Source organism: Bicyclus anynana, chromosome 21 (assembly GCF_947172395.1).
Source record: "Bicyclus anynana chromosome 21, ilBicAnyn1.1, whole genome shotgun sequence".
Lineage (NCBI taxonomy): Eukaryota > Metazoa > Arthropoda > Insecta > Lepidoptera > Nymphalidae > Bicyclus > Bicyclus anynana.
The window spans coordinates 14002261-14019988 of record NC_069103.1 but is presented as its reverse complement, the minus strand read 5'-3'; the positions used below and the strand labels follow the sequence as shown (position 1 = coordinate 14019988).

General features: G+C 38.6%; 1 protein-coding gene across 1 annotated transcript in view; it reads left to right on the top strand.

Annotated features, from left to right (window-relative positions):
* The window catches only part of LOC112054779 (5'-3' exoribonuclease 2 homolog), a 42076-nt gene extending 38044 nt beyond the window's left edge, over window positions 1-4032 (top strand). The window contains exon 17 of the mRNA XM_052888011.1: window positions 887-4032. Within this exon, the coding sequence (XP_052743971.1) occupies window positions 887-1317 (431 nt within the window). The 3' untranslated portion in view covers window positions 1318-4032. The remainder of the gene's footprint in view (window positions 1-886) is intronic.
* Window positions 4033-17728: the final 13696 nt, after the last annotated feature.

Genomic DNA, 17728 nt, shown 5'->3' with positions numbered 1-17728 from the left:
TTTAAGTATAATCTATAGATCGATACGTAATGAAAGTTGCAGAATGTGGCACTTGCAGATTCTGACGCAATATATTATCAGATTTTATATAACTAACTTGTAGAATCTAGAACAGTTAGTAGTAAATACTAAAGAGTACGACATACTCTTCAGATTGATGGCTGACATCAAGACCTACTAAAATAACGCCATATACCTAATGTTAGCCGAAATTTTACGATTTTTAAGTTATATTGATATTTTACAAAATACAAAAATCCTGGCCTTTTCTAGGTAATTGCTTGACTCCTCTACACTTCTGAAGGTATTTAACTCTTGTGTAGTATATACTTAAACATAATTAAACAATACACATCACTATCTAGCCTTGTGTTATGGGTACTAAGATATGTAGTTGATATTATAATATTCATATTCATTTATATTTTATATTTATATTTTATATACTACATATAAATAGAAACTTCTTATATAATGTATAAATACACACAGACACTGGAAAAACCCATGCTCATCACACATTTTCCAATTGTGGAAATTGAACAAACAGCCGTGGATTTTTTTTTATTTACAAGTTAGCCCTTGACTACAATCTCACGTGATGGTAAGTGATGATGTAGTCTTAGATGGAAGCGGGCTAATTTGTTAGGAGGAGGAAGAAAATCCACACCCTTTTCGGTTTCTACACGGCATCGTACCGGAACGCTAAATCGCTTGGAGGTACGTCTTTGCCGGTAACTAACCACGGCCGAAGCCTCCCACCAGCCAATCTGCCCAGCCGTGGATCGAACCTAGGACCTCCGTTTTGTATATCCACCGCGCATCCCACTGCGCCACGCGGCCGTCCAGTGTGAAACACGAAATTAATGAATGAATATTGTTTCAGATCGTTCCCAATCCTTCGGACCGCATCGCAGCGGGTACGTAGCGAACCAGTCGCAGGGTTACAGCCAAGGGTACGATCGCAACCACCAGTCGCAGTCAGGATATGGTTCCAACCAGGACAGATACGGCTCAAACCAGGACAGACAAGGGAACCAAAGGTACGGTTCGAACCAAGGGTACGGTTCAAACCACGGCTACGGCTCGAGCCAAGACAGACACGGCCAAAACCACGGCAGATACAATTCGAACCAAGACAGATATCAGAACCAGGGTCACCAGGGTCACCAGGGTCAGAACTACAGGTCTTACAATCAGGGTCAGGGCTCCAATCAGGGGTACCCGCAGAATAAGTATCAACGGAATGATCAAGCAAGGGACGTCCATGGGCAAAGACAAAATAGCAGGTACCAGGGAAATTCCACGTGGCGTTAAAGTTAAATCTAATATTATCTATACTTTACATCCGGTTTATTGTATAAAAGCACCTTATTCGCGCTTCCTTTATTCGCGGATCTGGCTGCCAAAAATGACATAAAATCTGCAAATTTAAGTACTGTAATATCAGTCTGAATTAAAGAAACTTTTAAAAACAGTCAAGCATGAAAAAAATACAAAAGTCTAATATAATAAACCTTTGTCTAAGACTGAAGATAATAATTATATAAGTAATATGGTCAAAAACTCAATATGATTGTTTTCATATAATTTGTTTTTTTATTTTGTCAACCAAGAACGTATAAAGCCATATAAAATACCATTCCATATTCACGGTTACTTAATTCGCGACAGAACGTATAACCCGCGAATAAGGAGCTTTACTTTATATGACACGTCGTATGACCACTACAAATTGACCAAGTTATATTGGACTAAAAGCCTGCAATGGCTAGATGTGCTTCATTTTATCAAAGCTGTATAACAGTCTCTACCCCTACTATGAGTAAGTGCGGTAGTCAATTATGGAGTTGGGATTGTTGGATTTGGAAGCGGGTCTTAAGGGTCCAGACGTCCAAAGGTAAAAAGTAATTTATGTTTACTACGAGTTTAACTTGAGGTTCACGTGACGTTACAAAATAGCCGACAATGGCGTCTGAAAAAAAAACGCAATATATAACTTGAGTTTCTAAAGTAATCTTTTACTATTTTTAATTACAATTGGTATTATTTCAGACCCTCATTCCAAATACTATACGAAATTAATATTGTTTATATTAAATTTGATATGAGTAACTAGCTTACTTATTGCTGGAGCACAGGCTGACAATATTTCAGTTTTATTAAAATGAATTATGTCTGGCAGTAGCAGGCTTGTTTCAGTTTGTGAAAATCACATCGTAATCCAAATATACGGAAAAGAAACTGTATTATGATTCATCTGATGTCTAAGCCTGATTTTTTATCATATTGATTGATCACTCTCAGAAAGACTAGGTGAATGGGAGCTTTAAGCCATGTCGCTGTAATAAGTTTGTACTGTAGACCCAATGGATTTGGTGGCTCCAATTGACGTTTTATCTAATATACAGAACCGTGTTTACAATATCAAGTATAGAGTAAATAGATTTGAAGTTGGCGGTTAAATTAGAAAATAATGAAGGGGTAATTTTAACCCTTATCTAAATGTTGATTGATTTATATACATCTCGAGAATAGGTTAAATAAATTGATTGAAAAAGACTAAATGTATTAAATGTAAGTATCTACATTACAAAAATGTATGTATATCTTTTAGTTTCTGTGTGTCTTTAGAAAGAAAATTGCACAGAATTTTATATTACACTAAATTGACAGGAACTAAGTGTTATTCCCGTCCCACGAGGTAATTTCAAACAAAAAAAAGTATGTTTTTGTATATCGAATGTATTACTTTATATGTATTATTTTGAATATATGTATAACTTAGAAGGTTTCTATTGAAATTGCTATAATGTAAATCATGGCAATTAAGCTGTTCTGAATTATCACCAATTTGATAGGAAACTAGTGTATTTATACTGCAGTACCAGCAGGTACCTACCTAATTTTTGCAAAAATGGACTATTAAATTTCAATTCCTATCGAATTGGAAATTTTTTGTGTATTCTGCCTTGCCATGACATTACACTGTATCATCAGATATGACATTACAGTGTATCTTCAGACATGACTTTACTCTGTATCATCAGACATGATACCTATTAGACTGTATCTTCAGACATGACTTTACTCTTTATCATCAGACATGACATTACACTGTATCATCAAATATGACATTATTCCGTATCTTCAGACATGACTACTCTGTATCATCAGACATGACATTACATTGTATCTTCAGACATGACTTTACACTGTATCTTCAGACATGACATTACACTTTATCTTCAGACATGCTTGACACTGTATCTTAAGACATGACATTACTCTGTATCATCAAACATGACATTACACTGTATCTTCAAATATGTCATTACACCGTATCTTCAGACTTGCTTTAAACTGTATCACCAGACATAGGTAATATACTGTGAGGACTAATATACAATTTGACTCGACAATTGATGATTTTCAGATACAGTGTTTAGTCATGGCACAGTAGTGTATTAAATGTATAATGTATTAAAAAATTAATTAAATATACGAAACTCAATAAACTGTATAAAATAGTGCTCTTTCATTGCACTGTGTGTAAATGTTAGTTTTGTGTAGTGAATAATGAAATAATTGTACGTTTTTATCGAAATGTGTCCAATTATTTTCGAATCCACCCATTCTTAACCAATTAACGTTTTTCACCAATGATTAAGAACCCAAACTTGCTATATTGCATGAACAAATTTATCCCAGAATGAGTTTGTAAAAGTTGATTTCGACTTTAGCCATTTGAGCTATTTGTGTATTTCATTATTTTTGAGACCATTAATTGCTTAAATTGTAACTTAGATAGATAATGGAAGGGGAAACTCAATATGAAAGTGTAGCTTTATTATAATGACTACGGAACCCTAAAAAAGGATAAGTAAGACTTGTAAGATACCCCTAAAAGCATTGGTGTGGTATGATCTTCAAACTGTAAATAATATAATAATAATTATAATTATTTTGAGACATTTTCTTATATTTTTTCGTTCATACAAATAAAAAAATAATGAAACTCAAAACTGAAAATTTTATTTCATTTCTTTTTACAAGTCCTATTCCTTTTATAAATAAAAACGAAATCACATGAATAGGTGACATAAATGCACCTTTGGTTAAAGGCACCTAAATTATTTTAATCATTTACCTGTGATGATGCAATCTAAAATGGAAACCCCTTTCGTTTTCTACACGACATCGTACCGGAACGCTAAATCGGTTGGCGTTACACCTTTGCCGGTGGTAACTTGTCACGACTGAACCCAGGACCTACGTCTAGTAAATCCACTGCCGGGCCACTGCGCCATAGAGGCCGTCAATCGTACCTATGTCAAAGTTATTATCAAAGTCAAAGTGATTTATTGTTTAATAAAGAAGCATGAAAATATCAATTTTCAAGCAGGCTTAGCTTACAAACGTCAGGTTATGTTATGACATGGTGAAAAGTAAAGTCAAAAACTTAAAGTGATGTATATTCGTACGTATTACGTAGTACTCATTGTAGCTATCAGCGTTCGATGTGAATTGATTGGAATAACAGACCCATGTAACGGGAATAAGCGAGGAGAAAGAAGAATACGGAGGTTCTAGGTTCGATCCTTGGCTGGGCCGATTGAGGTTTTCTTAATTGGTCCAGGTCTAGTGGGAGGCTTCGGATTGCATCATCACTTACCATCAGGTGAGTCAAGGGCTAACACGTAAAGAATAAAAACCAAGAGAAATGTTATTTATCAATACAGCTAACTTATCCTAATAGCAATGCACGACGCACGTGGAATGTGGCAAAAATAAGTAGGTCCTGACTTCATTTCCGTTGGACAACCATGAACCAGGGAAACCTTTTCGTTTACTGTAAATTATATTTTATCAAAATAATTTGTTATCAACCCATATTCGGCTCACTGCTGAAATCGAGTCTCCTCTCAGAATGAGAGGGGTTAGACCAAAAGTCCACCACACTGGCCAAATGCGGATCGGCAGACTTCACACACGCAGATAATTAAGATAATTCTGGTATGCCGGTTTCCTCACGATGTTTTTCCTTCACCGTTTGAGACACGTGATATTTAATTTCTTAAAATACACAACAACTGAAAAGTTGGAGGTGCATGCCCCGGACCGGTCTCGAACCTACACCCTCCGAAATCGCAAGTAGAGGTCATATCTACTGGACATTTTAAAAATGTTCGCTGTATGGCAAGTTTAAGTCCAGCTGGCCTATTCACTATTTTGGTCTTCATTAACAATTTACTAAAATGAAGGGTTGTCAGTAGGTAGGTACCTACTGAATGACATTTGTTACATAGAATCTCAATTTCGTTTAAATGTCAACTAATACGACAAAGTTAGTGAATTATCATGCTGGTGTGGGTAATAAGCGGTAGGTTGAACTACCTACCTACCGTAGGTAAATAGGTAGTTCAACATTACAGCCGGGGAATTGAACCCATGAGCTCTCGGTGTAGTCCAACCCTTTACCTGTGAAACTATTGAGTGTTCAAAAAAAACTATAATAAAATCATTAATTTTGCGATTTTCTGACAGATGCTAATGTCACTTTGTAAAATAATGATACCATATTTATTGTCATAGTGATGTCCTGTTCTGTACTTATAGGTAAATAATAGTGCCTCAGATCATTCACTCTCAAAGAGGAATTTTGAACAGAAATTTCTATCTTAACGCTTTGTGACAGACGGTTGAAAGAAAAATTGTGTAAATTATGTACCTGACCAATTCCTACCTGACCTATTTGCCCTAGTGCCCGAATCATGTTCGTTCACTTTGACACATCACTATTTTTGATTCAATAAAAAATGGTATCACATATTACGTGAGTTTTAGCCGTGTTTCATAATCAATTAATATGAATAACACTCACGATAGTTTAAATTCTAAAATATCACAGGAAACTTCAGTGGAGATCGCAGAATTCATTATTCGACTAGTTAAACGACTTTTCCCTTCCGCAAGTCGTTATCAACCCATATACGGCTCACTGCTGAGAGGGATTAGGCCAATAGTCCACCACGCTGGCCCAATGCGGATTAGCAGACTTCACACACGCAGAGAATTAAGAAATTTTCTATCGTGCAGGTTTCCTCACGATGTTTTCCTTCACCGTTTTAGACACGTGATATTTAATTTCTTAAAATGCGCACAACTGAAAAATTGGAGGTGCATGCCCCGGACCGGATTCGAACCCACACCCTCCGGAAACGGAGGCATAGGTCATGTCCACTGGGCCATCACAGCTTCCGCAAGTAGGTAATTCTAATTTAACACATGTATCGCAACGGCCGTCAACGTCAAACATTTCCAATATGGCGGACAAAGAGCTTCTGAAGTGGCGCGCTTTTTGTGTTCAATCAATAGTTTTTAATTTCTTTTTTTTGCGCCACAATCGAAGGCTCTAAATTGTGGAGATGAAAGGAAATTAGGGGCCCTGCGTACTGGCTGGAGGCCACTCGAGAGATGAATGAGGTTCGAACTTAACGGGGCATTTTTAAGATATTTTTTGTCCAGGTAGGCGAATAAATGGGCCATTATTAATTTCTCCACGGAAGTTTGCTACTGATTTTGTTTGCGGTTTGTTGGATTTAGTTTTTTTTTATATTTTAATTAATAAACTTTTTTTTTGTTTTTGTTTTAATTTGATCGGTATTTAGGTAGGTGCCGTGACCTCTGCCTTCGATTCGGGCGGTCCAAGGATGTATGTATGCACCTCCAACTTTTCAGTTACGGGTAGGTTCATTTTAAGAATTTAAGTCTTAAGCGGTGAAGGAAGAACATTGTGGGGAAATCTGCATCATACCTATCTACTAGAGAATTCTCTATGTGGGTGAAGTCATTTTTTAAATTCTCTACGTGTGAAGCCTACCAATTCGCATTGAGGCAGCGTGGTGGAAAATTAGCCTAACCCATCGATCGTAATTCGTTTATTCATTCATTCTGAATGGAGACTCGTAGTCAACAGTGTGCCGAATATGGGTTGTTGTGGATGATGGATGATGATGATGATATTCTCTCTACAGAATTTAGGCATTTTGTTATGTATGAGCCTAACCTACGTCAATATTGAAAATTGCACTAACTCTAGTTAAAAATACAAAATTGATTTAGGTAGGTAGGTACTTTACGTATAGGCATATTTACAAGCACTTTTGAAACGTCAGGTTTTTTCTGTTTGCCTTCCGAAACGGTGGTTGAGTCACTATACTCTACCACCGTCTCGGAAGGCAGGATCCATATGAGGTTCTTATACATCCCTTTATTCCTATTATATATTCATCCTTTTATTCTCCCCATCTCCAATTTTAACGGCCACAATGTCCTACAAATTGCGTGATACATTATCTAGTTCTGACGCTTAGAAATTTTCATTTTCTGGTAACTCATTGAGCTACCAGAATCAAGAATTTTCGTAAATAAAAAAGTTGATCGTCTCATCGAGATGAAGCTACTCACGAAAAATTAACTGGTCAGTTGTAAAAAATGCTCTACAGATCCCCGACTATTACCTAAGTATAAACTTACCTACATGTCTTACTTATGTATCAAGTATTTTTTCTTTCTATAAAACCAGCTTTTGACTTCTAATCAAGTCTCAAGTCAACAGTAACGAGCTCGTCTATTCACAGCCATTCGACTGAAAACGAACTACAAAAGTCATTCCCCAAATCTCGATATCCGCGAATTCACACGACACATTCGTGCACCTCGCGAACCTCTAGCGAAATCACTTCCCATAAACGCGATCTAGAATGTGCACTTTACCGTAATATCAAAGACAAATAATTGTGTCGCAGATCGCTTGCCCTAATGAGCGCGAAAAGGCGGGAAGTCAGCGTGCGGCGCCGCCATGCTGCGACCGCGTGACGTAGAATGGACGCCACGCGGCGCCATCGCGGTGTGTGTTCCAAATTCAAATCCCGTTTGACAGATTTGACTTCTTTATTGTAATCTTGAGTGTCCGATGGCAAAGGGCCAAAGACTTGAGTCGGTGGAGTGTGAATGCGCAATTCCCGATTCGATGGGAAATTATTTTGATGGAGCGAGTCGTGAGGTGACGTGCTTGAGAACTTAGAGGCGCTTTTGACGTGGTTAATCGGCTGTCAATATAATTATTTCTTTGGTCCGTCGACACTCTCTCATTTATTTAGTAGTTACACCTTTGCAAGTAGGCCTATAGCTGCTAACTAATTTTCATTGCATGTTTCTATAATGAAAGATCTATCTAGGTACCTATTAATATCTGTATGTAAAGCTCTGATGTATCATCATTATCATCATCAGGTACTGGTTTCGGGACTTAGTTGCTAACTATGGCTCTCACAAGAAGAACTACGGCTCTCTCTTTTAAATAGAGTCACTCAGCGGGCAAAGGAGCGAGCTGTGCTTGGAGTACCTATGCTTGGAGTAGCTGCGTGATTGAATCAGAAATGAGGAGATAAGCAGATGAAAGTCATTTATGTAAGTAGTTAGATATACATTATATACAAAGAATTGTGAAGCTGATGAATTGGCAATGGGCGGGGTATAAAGTCCGAAGAGTTGATAGACGTTGGGGTCTAAAGGTGCTGGAATGACGACCCCGAAAACATACTATTTCTATAAAGATTCTTATTGGTACTATTGGTCGGAAACTAAACTGTAACCCGGTCGCCCAAATCATCCCCCCCGCCCCCAGTAGGTGGACTTGGCATGTTCACCTAGTAGAGGGTCAGCAATCGGGTTACAGAAGCTGCTGGATGCTGGCGGCTCGAAACCATATTATTTGGAGGTCTTTACAGGAGGCCTATATGTTCACCAGTGGACGTCCATCGGATGATAATGATGATGACCTAAGAGTTCAGCTTTACCCTTTACTGATATTTTTGACGGCACAAGACAGTGGCCCTGGGTTCGATCCCCGGCTGAGCTGATTGAAGTTTTCTTTGTCCAGGTCCAGTAGGTAATTTGTCCAGGTCTGGCTAGTGGGAGGCTTCGGCCTACCGGCAAAGACGTACCGCCGAGCGATTTAGCGTTCCGGTACGATGCCGTGTAAAAACCGAAAGGGGTGTGGATTTTCATCCTCCTCTTAACAAGTTAGCCCGCTTTCATATTAGATTGTATCATCACTTACCATCAGGTGAGATTGTAGTCAAGGGCTAATTTGTACTTATATAAAAAAAAATAAAAAAAACCTATTCATGAAGATTTTATAAAGGTTTTTTAGATTTTTAAAAATAATGGTAGCCAGGTCTTCTAAATATGACCAATTTTATGTAGAAACCTTTGCACGTCAACTTAACTCCATCGGGCATGTTTCGAACCCAGGACCTCTTGATATTGAGTTATCCTTAACCACGGAGCTATTAAGATATAGATAGGTTTATAAGTCTTCAATAACCAAAAAAATATAATAGGTATAACCCTTTGAAACTTTATTTCATAGCACGTGTGGAAAAACCGTATAATGCTTGTTATCGCCGTTTAGTGTTGGAAATAGTAGTCTGTGACGGATATGACGTCGCTCGATCTCGTATTGGCTTCAGTGTGCTCGTGGCGTTCGAGCCGACCACATCTCTTGTTGTGTAATTCTTAATCGGTTACTTAGGATAGGCGGGGAGAGTGACTTGAGTGGAAAAGGGGAGTGTTTGTATACAGTCAAAGGTACCTTTAACCCTACACACATCGTTCACAAGTACGTGACTCCACTCAAGGTCATTCTCTGCCATTCTAGGGTCTTATTTTGGTTACAGTTTGATTTGTTAATTAAGTTGTCCTGACAAGTGTTGTGAATCATAACCTTTGTTCGACATTAGTTTTCTTATATTTGTAATCACTTTGAGTCCGATTATATCAGAAGTGGGATAAAGAACTTGTGCCCACAAAGTAAACAAAGATAACGAAGAAGTTTTAAACTACCCTAAATCAGGCCAATCGTTTTTCATTTAATTGTTAAATCTGGTATGAGAATCATTTTTCATAAAAAGAGGGTAATAAATTAATTGAGTAAAGTACACCGATGAGTTTTACATTACGGTAAAGTTAAATTCGAATATCAATAGAGTGTGAATCGTGATTCCAAATTTTAAGTATTGACGGTATAACTTTAGTATTGACGGTATTGACAGAAATTGTTTAGAAACTGTGTTCCACGGTATTCTCGATGAAATTTTGCGTTTTAATATTATGACAAGACGCGAAATATTGCCGTAAAGATTTCGTGTTAATAATTGCAACTTATAACTGTTTGAAATTTGTGAATTTTGGTTACCAGATTAAGTAACCCTACTGCCATTTTTCGATAAATATGAGTCATACACGATCTTAGATACAATGGTGACTTGAACTATACATAACCCTAGATACACAAGGCCCATACACACTCATTCGATGAAAAATGAGTCATACACGACCTTCAATAGAGGTTTGTACACGCTCAAGTTGTTAGTGTAAACGCAACTGCATCAGGGACGGACGCGATCCAGGGACGGATGCGCCACCAGGATGGCCGAATGTTATCGCCGTTTAGTGTTGGAAATAGTAGTCTGTGACGGATATGACGTCGCTCGATCTCGTATTGGCTTCAGTGTGCTCGTGGCGTTCGAGCCGACCACATCTCTTGTTGTGTAATTCTTAATCGGTTACTTAGGATAGGCGGGGAGAGTGACTTGAGTGGAAAAGGGGAGTGTTTGTATACAGTCAAAGGTACCTTTAACCCTACACACATCGTTCACAAGTACGTGACTCCACTCAAGGTCATTCTCTGCCATTCTAGGGTCTTATTTTGGTTACAGTTTGATTTGTTAATTAAGATGTCCTGACAAGTGTTGTGAATCATAACCTTTGTTCGACATTAGTTTTCTTATATTTGTAATCACTTTGAGTCCGATTATATGCTATTACGTTCAAGATACAACATAATTGCCTCTTAAATATCCTTACAACAACATCACATTAACAAACGGTACGAAAATATATCATTATCTAATCGTAATGACGGTATCGCAGCAAAAATCAACATTGCGCAAAAACTATTTAAAAACCGGTAGCAACACAAAAACGCATCCAATGAATTACCTCACCCTCCACGATAGAATCTAACCAACCGCATGACAAAAGAATTAGTCAAAATAATACAAAAAAAAATAAACTTACACAATAGCTTTTGAAAGCGCTGTGGGCAAAATTTGTTACTAAAGTGTAGCAACATCTGGCCAGAGGGGAGAATACTTAAAACAAAACTACTTATCACTAAACTTACTGCAGCCAATATTAAACTCTTTGCATTACAAATAAAGTTGAAAATTGCATGCAGTTTTAGTGTAGATAAGATGTTCTTAAATTCAAAGGGCCGTGTTAACGCCATTACTGTCAAATTGTGAGCCAATCAGTGTGGAGCGATGCGGACCAATCAGTGCTCGCATGATGCGTGCCCTGAATGGCAAATTTGGGCGGAAACTGTTACAATTTGTAAGTTTTTTACTGTTTTAAGTGGCAAGGGGCAACTAACAGTTTTCGGAAGCGATTATTTGCAGGCAAATGAAGTCTTGTTATCTCTGAATGTATGATCGGTTAAAAAGGGAAACTATAAAGTTCTGCAAAAAAATACCACAGAGAATAATTTCTATCTATTTAGGTATTTATGATTGGTGTCTATAGAAGGTAGATACGGTATTAAAGCCTAAAGGTATAGGTACTTACAAATAAACTGTTAGAAAATGCTCAAACTCATGGTAGAAAATGCAAAAAAGTTCTCAAAAAGTTTGTACACCTACCTTGTTTTGGGCAATATACCTAAAGTATAAACAAACAAACAAACCAACTCACCAACTAATCGAGGCGTCTCGTAAATAATCTATCAGGTCTCTGGCCATCATCTCAACTTATTCCTGACGGCTCGATTAGCGCAGGAATGCTTAAAGGTTAGGTACTTTTGACGTACCTATAGGTATCTACCTATATTTGAAGCTTTTTAAATCATTATTTTTAAATAACAACTTTTCCACTTTTCCCACGCTCCTCATGGCTCAGAGATAGGATACTTAATTTTAATTAAGTTTAAAAAAACGTTTAACATGCCTTACTTAGATAGAGTTTTCTTCTTTCCTCGGATTGTCAACAACATAGGTAATTGAACCTAGATTATTATCTGTACTGTATAGTGTATAACTAAAGAGACCTAATTTGCTGGCTCCGGGGGCTAGGATCCTATTTTACTAAATTAACTTGGGTACTTATGGGGTAGCATGGAATGGCAACCTAGAAAGCACAGTCCCACCAGGTGGACTGACGACATCAAGCGAGTCGCAGGTACTCGCTGGATACAGGTGGCTCAGTATCGTGATGTTTGGAAGTCCCTACAAAAGGCCTATGTCCTGCAGTGGACGTCCATCGGCTGTGATGATGATGTACAAATTAAAAAAAGCGAAAAGCCAGCTAATTCCTTAACTTTTTAATTTTCTTGGTTTCCTCCTCGAACCTTCATCTATTTGCTACAAAGTTAACCACTGAGCCAGCGTGTTCAAACCGGCAACGTGTAGAACGCATTTTATTTTATACATTTAATAATTCTCGCGGCATAGCGTGATCCACTTCAGTGCGGACCCAAAAAAATCTCGAAAACTCACCCATGTGGCGCAATTACTGAGGCAAATTTATAAGGGTTCCGTATACCGGACTACGATTATAATTAGAGCTTTTTGTCGATCCTGCCTGCCGCTGGACACCAACATTCTAATATCTATCTATACCTCTTAAGTATTTCTCCCTCGTAGGTAGGCACTTATCTAATCTATACTAATATTATAAAACTAAAGAGTTTGTTTGATTGAACGCGCTAATCTCAGGAACTACTGGTCCGATTTGAAAGTTCTTTCAGTGTTAGATAGCCTATTTATCCAGGAAGGCTATAGGCCATAATTTATCCCCGTATTCCTACGGGTACGGGAACCACGCGGGTGAAACCGCGCGGCATCTACTAGTCTCATATATAGAAAAGCTATGTCTTTTAGGTAGGATAATTTCATGCATTTAGTATCTTTAGGGTAATTTCGCCCCTCTTTATTCTTGTATAAGCGAAAATCTCGTATTATTTTTCATAGAGTCTCAGGTTAAGAGAATAAATATAATATGCAGATACAATATTTTTAAATTGTAGGTGTACCTGTTAATATTACGAATTTCTATAATTTTTTTTAAAATTTCTGAAAAAAGTGATAGTGATTGTTTACAAGCCTAAACTGCAAGTTCTTTAGAAATAAATTCTAAATTTTTTTTTCTGAAAATATTGGTGCTGTCCAATATCGGTGCTGATTTTGAAAGATATCCGAATGATACCATTATTAACAAAATTAAATGAATTTTGCAGTAATTTCAATCTATACAATAAAATTTTAGTAGAGCTCTTTGTGACAGATACAATGAATAATTATTAATATTAAGTACTGACAGCTGTGAGTTAGTGAGCCAATGCTCCGTAATACATAAGATGTGTATATTGAATTTTTCTACAAATAGTTCAACTTCTAATTCCTTGCCGTTGATGCTCTGTATGTTTTGGTGTACAAGGTTAATGTTACAGGGCATCTCCGTTGTCGTATAGATAAAAGCGCTTGGAGGCCATTGGATCAGCTTCCACCTTCACACAGGAAATAAAACTATAAGAAATTGTAATTGTTATCAATTGTAAATTATAATCCTGTATGACTTTTTCAAAAGAGCAACTGTTGAGTTTCTTGCCGGTATCTTCTCAGCAGAACCTGCCTTCCGAACCGGTGGTAGAATCTTTACAAATAGTCAACTGACGTGTCAAAAGTGCTTGTAAACTGAGCCTACTTGAAATAAATGATTTTTGATTTGATTTGATTTGATTTGACACTACCGGATCGGGGAAAGGAAGGAAGGACTAATGCCATGCTTATTTCTATCGGTAACCAGGTGTGTTCCAGTCTGAAACTTTTCCTTCACTGTGCTTGTCAGGGAAATTGTGACAGGCAAGACTAGGTAATTAAAATAAGGGTTCCAAAGCGCCTAGTCGCAGAAGCCCACAAGAACCTTATATTTAATTTTCGAACTTTCCTCCTTTCCAACGTCGGTTAATCAAACGTTAAAAAATTGACCCTCAAAAATCATTTGACCGAGGACTTCTAAGCTCACAAAAAAACCGCCATTTGACGCGACGCATTATTATGTATTTTGGAAAAATCCATTGTTTCGTAATCCCCCCGACCCTCGAGTGAAGTGCGGTATTGTGGGCTCAGCGCTATGTGCCATGTGCCAGCGTGCCATGTGCCATGTGCCGAGAGGTGCCGACATGTTAACATTAGGTAATGAGGCTGAATGCATGTAGGTTTGATTTATAATGCGTGAAACTATCATATTGTGTTGGTCCCCTTCCGAAGTACCTAGGCAGTGGTATATTATTCTTTAGTATTTATTTTGACGGCCTCCATGGCGCAGTGGCATGCGCAGTGGATTTACAAGACGGAGGTCCTGGGTCCGATCCCCGGCTGGGCCGATTGAGTTTTTCTAAAGGTGGGAAGTAAGAAGAGAAGTACCACTAAGCGATTTAGCGTTCCGGTACGATGCCGTGGGTGACGAAACGGGTGTGGATTTTCGTCCTAATACCTAGACGCCTTAGCCCGCATCCATCTTAGATTTCATCATCACTTACCATCAGGTGAGATTGCAGTCTAGGGCTAACTTGTAAAGAATAAAAGAATGAAAAATATTTCCCTTGTTGATCCTGCGTGCTTAGCCTTTGCGGTAACGGATCTTGAGGTACGGGGTTCGAGTCCAGGGGCGGACTATTAAGTATTGTGTTTTCGTTCTTCCAAGAAATTGTCATTAGCAGTCCAGAATATCTAAGTGGGTGGTTTTAAGCCTCTGTGCTTGAGAAAGTACGTTAACATCTGATGGTGGTCGTTACAGAGAATATTGTCCCCTCTCCCAACATTGGGCAGTGTGGTGGGCTTAAGCTTTAAATCCTTTCATCATGCTAATTAATGTGTGGTCAATAGATTAAGGTTGGATTAAGTCTAGCGAAAGCTTCTAGCGAGAAATGTTGGTTGAAGCTTTTCGCTATAACATTAAAAAGCGAAAAGTTTGTTTGTGTGTACGTCTGTAAGTATGTTTGTTTCTCCTTTACGCTGCGCCTTGCAAACCGATTTGGCTGATATTTGGAATGGAAATAGATTTTACTCTAGTCATAGGCTAATTTTATCCCAGGATATGATTATGGTTCCGTGGGAATCGGAAATCTCGGGCGCGGGCTAGTTGGACAATAACAGCTCCCGCTTGCTAACGCTTCGAAAACTAGAAAGATGTATGGGAATGACATTTTTGCTATCGATAGGTCACGTGATCAAGATCTGTCATTCCCACACATTTTTCCAGTTTTCGAAGCGTTAGCGATCGTAGAAAGAGAATCGACGTGCCACTTGGGGCAGTTGTCTCAGTAGGAAGTATAACTTAATCTATTTAACCTATGCTGCCCCAATGATCTAGTAGGTAACCTAAATATACCTAATACCTACACTCGTGTAGATAAGTATCGGTATTCCCTAGCCCTAGGCACCATGTTATTGGAGCTATACTAAGGCAAACTCTGCCTGCAGCAATGCGCCTCGTCACGGTGACGGCGAGTCCGTCTCGTGACGTCTCATTAACACCGTCCGTCTGAGGCAGGCCTCGACCACCAGCGGTAACACTCGCTAGCCTTGGTTCCGTACAATATTTATATCTGAATCAAGCTATTAAGAAATTTATCAATTCTATAGTTAAGATTTTTTTTTTTTATTCTTTACATGTTAACCCTTGACCTCACCTGATGGTAAGTGATGATGTAATCTAAGATGGTAGCGGGTTAACTTGTTAGGAATAGGAAGACAATCCACAACCCTATCGGTTTCTACACTACATCGTACCGGATCGCTAAATCGCTTGGCGGTACGTCTTTGCCGGTAGGGTGGTAACTAGCCACGGCCGAAGCCTCCCATCAGCCAGACCTAGACTAATTAAGAAAACCTCAATCGGCCCGGCCGGGGTCGAACCCAGGGCCTCTGTCTTGTAAATCCACCGCGCATACCACTGCGCCACGGAGGCCGTCAAAATATTGAAGTAACAACATACGATTAGGTAACCTAAAACATTGCTTGGTAAAAGTATTAGTCATTAAAAGACTAGGTTACGTCTGCCAAAATAAATGCGTCTGTTTAGCTGGTGGGAGGCTTCGGCCGTGGCTAGTTACCACCCTACCGACAAAGACGTACCGCCAAGCGATTTAGCGTTCCGGTACGATGTCGTGTAGAAACCGAAAGGGGTGTGGATTTTCATCTTCCTCTTTACAAGTTAGCCCGCTTCCATCTTAGATTGCATCATCACTAACCATCAGGTGGTATTGTAGTCAAGGTCTAACTTGTAAATAATAAAAAAAAGATACTTTTCTGTCTGTGTAGGTACTTATTTGCGTAGTCGCAGCTTCTACACAGGGTTGCCTTGGGCAAGTAGGTTTAAGTATTATTAAGATTAATTTGTTCCTTTTGCCGTGGAGACCCTTGGGCCATAGAATCATAAGGCCAAAAAAAATCTTCGAATTATATCACCACGGCTAGTTTCCTTGACTGATGAAATCGTTTTTTGCGCAAATTATCAGCTTAGCTGTCCAACGCGGAAATCTAGACAGTGCCATCATTCTACGTGGGCATGATTTGTATAGCTATTAGGAGTTGTTGTCTTAAGTTTCTTATTGTAGTCTTTTTCAGTAAAAGATCTATTTATACATGTTTGAGTAAATAAAATTGCATAAAGCATTGTGAAACAGCATTAGTGATGAAGGGATCTCTAATCGGCGCTAAAAATGTGAATGACTTGTCGAATCATCAGTTCACAGAAACGACTTTTATTTCAATCCTCCACAGTTGAGATGCGTTTTGTTTTGACAAGCGCTGGCGCTGACAGGTGCGCAGGCGCAGGGCACGGGACGAGGACAACTGTGACTTGTCTTGTTATACGTTTAATAGTTTGACCATTAATTGATCCTGAGGGGGTCAAGAAACCTTTTTGTTTTTGGATTTTTGGTGTCGCTTTAATAATAAGATGGGTTGTATTGTATAAAGGTAATCTACCTATCTAAACAGATAATTAATCGTAGGTAAATTTATGAGTTTACCGCTGCTATTTAGCTATTTAGCGCTGCATTGGAAAATGTCTTTAAGCTTCTGGACTGGAACGAATTTGGCATCAACATCAATGGTGAGTAGGTACATCACTCAACTACGATTTGCCGTTATGGCAGAGACTCTGGATAACCTTAGTACCATGCTCAACGACCTCAGCAGAGTTTCTCAACGTGTTGGCCTGAAAATGAACATGAGCAAGACGAAGATCATGACTAATGCTCATGTATCGCTCCACCCAGTTATTGTTGAGGACTCTGCGCTCGAAATTGTAGACGAGTATATATACCTGGGACACACAGTCCAGTTAGGTAGGTCCAAATTCGAGAAAGAGGCGGCGAACCCAGCTCGGCTGGGCAGTTTTCGGGAAACTCCGTGACATAAAAGATGTCCGAAATTCCTCAGTGCTTGAAGACAAAAGTCTTCGATCAGTGCGTGTTGCCAGTGATGACCTACGGATCCGAGACTTGGTCACTAACTATGAGCCTTATTAGATAACACACAAGTTCGTACTGAGATAGATTACGATATTAAAAATGGTGAAATAAGAGACCCTTTAC